The sequence below is a fragment of the Pterocles gutturalis genome, unplaced genomic scaffold (assembly GCF_000699245.1).
Source record: "Pterocles gutturalis isolate BGI_N339 unplaced genomic scaffold, ASM69924v1 C12362033, whole genome shotgun sequence".
Classification (NCBI taxonomy): domain Eukaryota; kingdom Metazoa; phylum Chordata; class Aves; order Pterocliformes; family Pteroclidae; genus Pterocles; species Pterocles gutturalis.
Window position 1 is genome coordinate 1216 of NW_010155985.1, and position 9183 is coordinate 10398.

Genomic DNA, 9183 nt, shown 5'->3' on the forward strand with positions numbered 1-9183 from the left:
ACTGCAGAACCATTAAATAAATAAAACTTACCTAGTCCTTCCCTTTCCTTTAAAAGAAATGGGACCAAAATTTGTGAAAGTACTAGAGACTCAGCCAGTGCATGCACATTCACTCTGTCTCTCACCCCCCTCCTTGCATCCTCCTTCCTCCTGGTGCTGACATCGCAGCGTATTCCTCGTATTCCTCGTATTCCTTGTATTTCAGTCTTGACACATTCATGTTCCTCCTTCAGCCACAATCACAGGAGTTTAGACAAAAGGTGCATTGAAGTGCAAAATACTGATATTTACTTATCCTGGATCCTGTCAGCAATTGTTAAGTAAAGAAACTGTGCCCACAGGGATCCCCGCTCATTTGGTGGGCTCAGTCCTCCTCCCGTGTGCTGCCTGGTACAACAAAGGGCTGTCACCCACAGAAACTAGAAAGCTGGTGTTTGAGCACGGGCCAAAGAAAAGAAGGGGGGAGGGGAGACATTAAGAAGGTGCTAAACAAGGTCCAAAACCCACCCTGAGGTAATTTGCAGCATAGGAACAATGAAACGGCAACAAATAGGACTTCTGTCTCCGCTGACTACTCTAGAAGGAGTCGTAAGCTACATTGAAACATTGACCAACTTCATCAGTAACCAAAGCCATTGTTAAAACAGATCCAAACAAAATTCTTCTTAGAAACAGAAAGTCATGGGTTAGGGAAATCTGAAATTTCTAAACCAGTATTTTTAATTGCTGACCGTGGAAACACAGTAAATTTTTGCCAGGTAAAGTCAGCCTTAAGTCAAGTGCATGTGACAAGCTTCAAACAGACAAAAGCTGGACAACAAATGTATTTTATCAATTAATGCTGGGTTAACACAGATTTGACTTGTGTTGAGGCTCCTGAATATATTTACAAAGGAAAAAGAGAAACCCAAACTTCAAGTTCATCTGTAGTTTCAGGTAAACACATACGAAACCAAATGAAACCTGTAGCATATTTCCTGTCTCCTGTATGGATGCTCTCACTCCTTTCTTTACATCCACTTATTACTGAGGGTGGCCCTTACCCTGCAACAATCAGACATCAAACTTGATTGTTGGAAAATCAACAACCAATATTTGTACAGCTCTAAATGTTGAATCCTTACTGTTTACTAGTAAGTAAGCATTGCTATAGGCACTGGTGCTTTTAAGTTAGTAAGGTGGATGGAAATACCATGTGTATATAAATACGAAAAGTACCCATATACATACATTTAGGCAAATAAACAGTGATGCTATGAATGGTCTCTTCAGGGATGCCAGTAAGATCCACTCTCTTCTTCGTAAATATATAAGCAACACATCAGATTAGAAGTCAGTCTATCAGTTTTCATACAGCTGAGCTGCAGTCGTGACCGAGAATATGGCTTATATTGTGGGCAGGTCGGTTTGAGGGCTGCTTGGAAGAATCTGAAGCAGCTGTGTTTGCAATGGAAAGCAAAGGTGACATTGCTGAACCATCTGGAGGAAGAGCTGTGGCTATTTCTGGAAACAAAGATGTTAAGTTAAAATTAGATAAGTGCGATGTGTTGGTCATGTGCATTGGTGGCATATCCGGAAGCAAAGGAAAACTTGGCTGAGCAAAACCAACAGGCCTGGGAGGAGACAAAATGGATCCAAATCGATTGTTTAAACTTCCACTACTTGGCTTCTCTGTGCTTGGGTTAGGAAACATCTGATTGGGAAAGTAAGGGAGAGAAATGTCATTGGAAAGGGTAGGGTGGGCAGGAGAGTAAGGTGGATAGAAGGATGGCAGCGTATTCTGAGGATCGACTGGGATTAGAGCTGGTGTTCGAGTGGCACTAGGTTGAGTGACTGGTGGGATGAAAGAGGTATTGGCATTTATCGGTGGATTCATGCCACCCTCTGGAATAAAAGGGAATCCAAAATTCTGAGAGAGAGTATGTTGGTCAGGGGCCACATTATCATTAGACACTTGAGGGCCATCAGACATAAATCGGACAATGCTTCCTCTTTTTTCTATTGCAGACTGCTGGCGCCCGAGGATCATACTGCTGCTGGTGGACAGGGGAAGATGGGGAAGACTAGGGTCAAAGACGTTCCCATGTCTTTGATTTCCAGATCGATTCCTTTCGGGCTGACGTATTTTAGAACCTCCATTATCTTGCAAAGGATGCCTCGACCGCTGAGTAACTGAAGAATTTGGCTGACGAACAGAAGGTTGTCCTTGCTCGCCATTTCCGTGAGAAACCGCAGGGTGAGGGTGAGCTGGCCTCACAACTCCATGCATGTTGCTAGAAACGGGTGTGTTCATGTGGCTCTTAGTTCCGTGACTGTCTGTCATCCTCATGGGATTGGACTTCTGCACAGAGATGTTGGGGCTTGTATTGCGACCCTGAATATCTCCTGAGGAAGAAGAACTTGAAAAAGGAATAGTCAAAGAATTGTTCCTTGTGTTAATCGCACCAATCGACATGTCACAGCTCTCCCTGCTCTGGCCATCACCATCTCTTCGGATGTGGACGCTCTCTCGAGCTGGGGGACAGTTGTACTCAATTGTGGAGGAGGCACCACACTGCGCGTTCCTTTGATGTTCTGGGATTGATCTTTGGCTTCCACTAACTTGATCTCCAAGGTGAGGGGCAAGCAAACTCTGCATAAAACTTTGGTGGCATGTGTTTTCATTTTCCCTTGATGGCAGGGTATTTCCTGTTGGAATACCCTGTACTGACTGGTAGGGCAATCTCTTCTGTCTCTCTATGGATGGCCCAGTATTTTGACCAATTCGAAATGATTGCGACTGCATGCCCCTGAGGGATGACACAGAATTACCAATTTCGCTGTTTCTTGAAGCCTGTACATCAAAATTGCCCGTCGGTTGTTGATTGGGTCCAGCTGGCTTAAATGTCTGACAATCAGAAAGTCGCTGCACATCTGAGCCAACGGTATGGTCGACAGATAAGCGGCCCTGCATATTATGAATCACCAACCCTTTATTTCTAGGGACATCAAGATAGCTTCTCATTTCAAGCTGGTCAGAAACCCTAGGGCCTTGAAGAGATATTCCTATTCTCTGTTCTGAATTAGAGGGTGTCTTCCCAATGAGTGCTTCAGCAGAGTAGCTGGAAACTCTGTTTCTTTCCTGCCTGTGAGGGGTGCATGTCATATCTGACGGTCTGGTTACGATACTTGCCTGAGACACCATTTGCTGCTCTAAGCCCCTCGAGGTCATAAGTCTCTGCATCTGATTATGCCCTGACACGTGTTCAGAAGCTGAACCTTGCTGTCTGCTGCTAACATCTTGTTGCTGTTGATGCATAATATCCTGATTTATATGGCTCTGAGGGTGGCTATGATGGTTTCTGCCTGTTGCAGGATTTTCACAGTTCTTTTCAGGCTGGGAAGCTCCAAAGTGCTGCTGCATCTGCTGTTGCATTTGCTGGTGGTGAGGATGAGGCTGACCACCTTTTTGCCGTGTTTGATCACTTCCATGGTGTTTTTGCTGTAGAGAAAGTTGTGTGGCTTGTGTTCCCTGGATGAGATTTCGTTTCTTTTGCATCTGCACCTCCTGCTGTATTGTTCGCTGTTGGTGGACACCGTGGGGCTGAGAGTGGACTGAGTTTTCCCCATGAGTGACATGGTGCTGCAGCTGATACAAGTGGTGCCTTTCTCTTAACTGACCAGCCTGCTGTTGCTTTAAGTACGGATGATTACTGTGAAGGTGAGATATGCCTTGAGCAGGAACATGTTGAATCGTCTGCAAGTGCTGCCCTGCCTGGCCTTGTTGCTCTGAAATTGATGGTTGAGAAGCACACTGAACTTCAGTTTGTCTCAAAGCTGGTGTTGCAAAGTTGCTGTTTGATGGGAATAACCGATTAAGGCCATCCGCGTGCCCTTGATTGCTCGCTGATGCCACTGAATTGGCTGAATTAGGAGGAATCTGACTGACCAGCATCTGCGTTTGATCAGCAATACCCTCTGGTGCTCGGTTCATCAATGCCATCCCTTCAAGCCTTATGGGCGTTGTCTGGCACTGCTTTTGCCTCTTCGCCGTAGAAAGCAGAAGGTCATCTTGAACAGCCCGCTTGGCAGAGTCTTTGCGACTTTCGTGATTTTGCTGCTTTAAGTGCGATTCCTGCAGCTGGGGAGCCTGCATGGTGCTTGCCCTAATAGCATTCAGTTGTTCCTGAGCATATTCGCTCATCATAGCGGGACCTGGAGACTGATTGATGTACGTGCTAGAGGGAAGGGAGAGGCTCACAGTTGCAGGAACACTGGCTGGCTCTGAAGACTGGGATAAACTCGAGCAACTCACAAGGGGATGGACAATGCGACTCTGGTGTATTAGATTATTCACGCTTAAACTGGTTATGCTTTGTGACTGGGAAGCAGAAATCTGCAAAGAAGTGTTTGATGTTTCCACACCTCCTACAGAGCAGCTTGGCTTTTCAACCTGTGTATCAACATTTGTCTGTACATCTTGAGCACTGAATTTGTTTGGTGCCACTTCCAAAGGCCCTGCATTGTTTTCTTTCGCTGGTTGAGGTTTAAAAGGCTGTTGCTCTCTCTCCAAAGGCACAACCTCAGTTGACTTAGAGATGGCATCCCTCATGTTAACCTGTATTCCTCCTCTACCTTTCTCAAGGTTTTCCTGGTCAAAAATAGCTCTTGCTGCAAGAGCTACAATGTCAGTCTGTTCTGAAAATGTGCAGCTGTTACATGTACTGGTTGAGGTGCTGCTAGTAACGTCTTCTCTGGCGGTATCTGGCAGCATAGATGCAACTGAGAAGCCTCGACTGCTACCAGAGCTAGTTGACATCGGGGAGTCTGCCTGCCTGCTAGCAATAAGGGAAGCACTGACTACTTCCTGATCAGAAATGCAGGAGTGATGCTGGGAGAGAGTATCACCTTCTGTATTCATTAGCAAGAGTTCCTGCCTCTCAGGCAAATCAACATTTGATTCTGCTGGTTTAGAGTTTTCCATGGGAAAACCAGAATGCTCCCCCTGAATGGTAAATGAAGAGGTTTTTTCCACAGCTGTTCTTTCTTTTGTGAGATCAGACAGCATTTTGGTTAGACCCTGTCCTTCTAACAAGTCCGCATCCTGCATTTCCACTGAGGAATCCTGCGCAATGTTGCAGGGCTCAGAAACCGTTCCTGCCTTGGAATTATCACCTGCTGTGCTGCTCTGCGCTACCGACGTCCCAGCCACCTGAGAATGCGTCATACATGCTTCCGTATGAGAGGACATTAAGGTGCTGGGGGATTCACAGGGTTTGGGAGACTCTGACAAGGCAGAGCTGGTTGGTGGACAGTTCTGAGACCCATGGCCCTGCTGGCAAGGAGCAGCTTCTTTGGCAGCTGGCACAACGAGTGCCAGCTGCTCTGACACCACGGACTCCAGCGGCGAGGAAGCAGGCACCTCTGCTGCGCTCGGCTCCGGGACAGAGGAGGTTTTGGCTGCCTGTTCAGAGCTCGCAGCCTCTTTGGAATGACAGTCAGAAACGCTGACACCACTCAGCGCTGCCACACTGGTCACCTGGGACATCATTAAAGCTTGTGATAGTGCTGGAGCGTTTTCAAGCAGTCCCTCACTGTTTGAAGGCTTTGCCACCGTTTCCATGGGAGCAGAGTCCGCTTTCCCTGTGTCTTTGCAAGGAACTGCCGGGCAGGACACTTTACTGTTGACTGCTTGGTGTTTCTTTGTACTTGGCTTTTTGTTTGTCCTTTTTGATTTTGCATTGGATGGCAAGCCAGCAGCTGCTTTTTTTGGGGAAGCATTTATTGAATTAGATGCACTAGTTAATACTGAAACCTCTGCAGGCACTGAAGATGCCACAGAAGTTGGTAAAGACATACAGCTAACTGTGGCAATCTGGTTATTGACAGTTGTGGGATTGGTGGGGTGGCTGAGGGACAGGTGTAAGCAGCTCTGTCCCGCCATTTGCGATATGCTTTGATTGAGGTTAGCTAAAGCACCAAATGTATTGAGGGCAACATTGGTGTTTGGATCTTCACTGGTGGTGGGTTGAATAATTTGCATAGGGGCTTGATTTGAAGCCCCAGATGAAGACATCACAGGCTGCAATGCAAAAAGCTGCCCGTTTAATGAGATAGTTTGGGGATGCTGTTGATTCGACATTGTAACCGAAAATGTCTGCGTAGAGCTAGAAGATGGCAAAGAGGATGGTCTCGGTAATATATGGACAAGGTGTTTCCCTCCGAAAGTCTGTGGAAGAGGGGCACTTTGTACAGAGCTGCCAGAGTTCACGACTGCAGTTGGTCCATTCACAGGAACTCTTACAGAAGCTGAAGGCTGAGCAGAGAGGAGGGGAAGAGGATTCTGATTAGCAGCTTGTATAATTACAATTTGCTGACTAACATTTTGGCTGGGAACTTCTGCTCTCACAATCGGAGGGCACGGAGCAGGGTTTGGAGGCTGCAGAATGATGACATTCTGGTTAGCTGGTGCTCCTGTAACAGCTGACGCAACTGGCTGAGCCATCTGAATCACCTGCATAGCTGAATTCAATGGAAGGATATTTCCTGCAGCCTGAGGTTTAAGCTGTGGCTGGCTCATTAGTGGCTGCATTGGTAAGGGTGGGCACGAGGGCAAGGTGACTACAATCTGTTCAGCTCCCTGGCCATCCCCAGGCAGAGAAGTATTCAAACTGATACTTGTAGTCAAAGGCCTGCTGTGAGCAGAAGATACAGTACCAGCACCGTTAACTGGCTCGTTTAATAGTGCAGTCATTATACTGGATGGTGTTTGGCTTAGTGGCTGAACAGTATTTCCTGCTAGCTGCAATGTCGTCCACGTGGTCTGTGTGTTTCCAGCTGAAGGCATCCGTGTAAGGCTACTCATGTTTTTCAAGTCTGAAGCGCCAACACCTGAAGAGCCTGCTGAAAAAGACCAGCAGTTCTCTAGGGGACTGGTGGGCAGAGTGCTTATTGCTGTCACAGCCTTAACTCCTTCTGCTGCGGAAGTCGCAGGCATTCCAGCACTGCTTCCTAAGTCTGTACTTTTGAGGACATTTACAGAAGAAGAACTATCAGCAGTAGACAGTCTCACAGATGGCACACAAGCTGTGTCTGTGGTTGAAACGACACAGCTTTCCTGAAGGTCACTCCTAGAATTGTGTGTATTTGAGCAAGTTGCATTCACCTGTTGAACTTGGGAGGCTTCTGTGGAGGCACTGGAAGGAAGACTGATTCCCTGCAGGAGTGTTTTCTTTGTTAATTTAGTGCCCTCCTCATCATTTTTACTTTTGGGGAGATTTTCATCATTCTGTGGTGCATTACTTGAAGAACACTGTAGTTCCTGTTCTGTTCCGGATCGAGATGCGCTCTGTGAGCTGGCAGCAGTAGCAGCAGCAAGCGTGCCTCGCTCATTTTCTGGGGTGGAAAGCTCAATAACATTCCCTGCGGGAACTGGCTGAGTGGATGCCAGCGGAGAAACCGTAGTTTGTGACCAGGGCTTATTTTCTGTGGGGTAAATACCAGAAATTGTCACAGGCGTCACTAGGTTACAAGTTCTCTGGACTGGCACAACATTGGCTGTTTGCTTTTGTAAATTATGACCAACATTAAACGTTATTCCCTGGACAGATGCTCCCTGGTTATTTCCATTGGGTTGACTCCCATTTGAATACACAATGATGTTCTTTTGAACCTGATCACTGGGAATAACAACTGAGACCTTAGCATTTTTGAGATTTCCCTTCCAGTGGATTGTAGGGTCATCATAGAGGCAAATATCATTTGCTTTCAGTAGTTCGATGTATCTCCCATTTTCCTTTTGCAGTTCATCCAGCTGTTTCCGGAGTTTTTTTATCTCTTCAGCTGCAAAACAGTGAGAGCACTCCATTACATCAGCACCAGCGCAAATACTAGGTAACGTTAGCACACAACTTTGAGAGTAAACACTATGCAGTATTGAAATAAACTGTTAATAATGTGTGCTCTCTTCAAACAGCTAACATAATAACTAAAGACTCTTATCCTCTCTACTGAGCCAGAAAGTGAATGAACTTCACAAACTATTCTGTCACCAATAGCAGGATATGTCAAATCATTTAGCTAGAAAAAAAATCAGGACTAACTCAGATGAAACTCAGTAATGATAAAATTGCTTAATTACCGAAGGAAATATGAGCACATTAATTTAGCTTTTTCTTTTCCCTGCAAACACTAAAACTGTTCTTGATAATCTCATGGCTTCCCAGGACAATTAAGTTTCATTACATCTAAAAATGGTATGCAAAATTAAATACAAAGCACTTCTGTAAAACCCCAAAAACCAGCAAGGTACTTGGAGATACCTCACCTAACTCAGAAAATCACCTAGGTTTTTCAAACTCAATTACAAGACAAAAATGAACTCTTTAGAATTCCATTCTATGGGTAGAAATAAAAATCACAAACCACAAGATTATTTCTGTCATACCTCCATCACTGTATTTTTATGCATCTGTTCAAGAAGATTTTATATGATGCATTATATTTTTATAAAGTAGGCTGATATCACTTTTACAGTATTTGAAAGGAAAAAAAAAATTGCTCAGTGCATGAAGGAAGCTCCATGTTTTCAATGAAAAAATCTAACTCTGAAGTTTGTCAGAAATCGTTCTGGTCACTACAGTAGAATATATCAGGACTGAATCTACTAGATGCTGTCGCATCACCTATAAGCTCTGTAATTACTTTACATCACAATGTGATTGCTTCGTTATCTCATAGCTATGTGCAAGAACACGCACTTGGGTATTTTCTTGGCTTCATGTTTCAAGATGTTCTAAGCAGCTGTTTTTTTTTTTCTGTATGTGCATTATGTTTTGGGATTCCCAAGTTTGTTGATCCAGGCTTTGTTGTGAGTCCCTACTAACACAGTGGAAATGAGTGACAGAAAATCTAGAGCCTCTAGCAGCATCGGTACTTACCCTGTTCATTGTTCCCTCCATTTAACAGAAGTTCATCGTTCTGTCTTTTCATTTCTGTAATATACTTAAAGGCCTGATCCAGGATCATGTTCTTGCTCTTCAAAAGAAAACATATATATAAAATTAGGAGAAAGGTCTATCATTGGTAGATCCATTAATGATGAGACTACACTTGCTGCAAGAGGTCTTTACTTTAAAAATGTGCTAACCTGAATGATTCTCTGAATATTGTTGGGTGGGGTTCTTTTTTTTTTTTTTTTTTGGG

At 44.8% G+C, this 9183-nt stretch overlaps 1 protein-coding gene across 1 annotated transcript; it reads right to left on the reverse strand.

Annotated features, from left to right (window-relative positions):
- Window positions 1-1335: 1335 nt before the first annotated feature.
- On the reverse strand, window positions 1336-9011 carry KIAA2018 (KIAA2018 ortholog). The gene is made up of 2 exons (XM_010086297.1): window positions 8919-9011; window positions 1336-7821 (listed from the first exon to the last, which is right to left on the reverse strand). The coding sequence occupies exons 1-2, from the start codon at window positions 9004-9006 to the stop codon at window positions 1349-1351; spliced, it is 6561 nt and encodes a 2186-aa protein (XP_010084599.1). The 5' UTR covers window positions 9007-9011; the 3' UTR covers window positions 1336-1348.
- Between the last annotated feature and the right edge of the window lie 172 nt (window positions 9012-9183).

Excerpts from the sequence above, each read along its gene's own strand:
- KIAA2018 (XM_010086297.1), bottom strand. The coding sequence starts at position 9,006 with ATGATCCTGGATCAGGCCTTTAAGTATATTACAGAAATGAAAAGACAG. Across the intron at positions 7,822-8,918 it reads TGGAGGGAACAATGAACAGG|CTGAAGAGATAAAAAAACTC; the intron begins GTAAGTACCGAT and ends ACTGTTTTGCAG.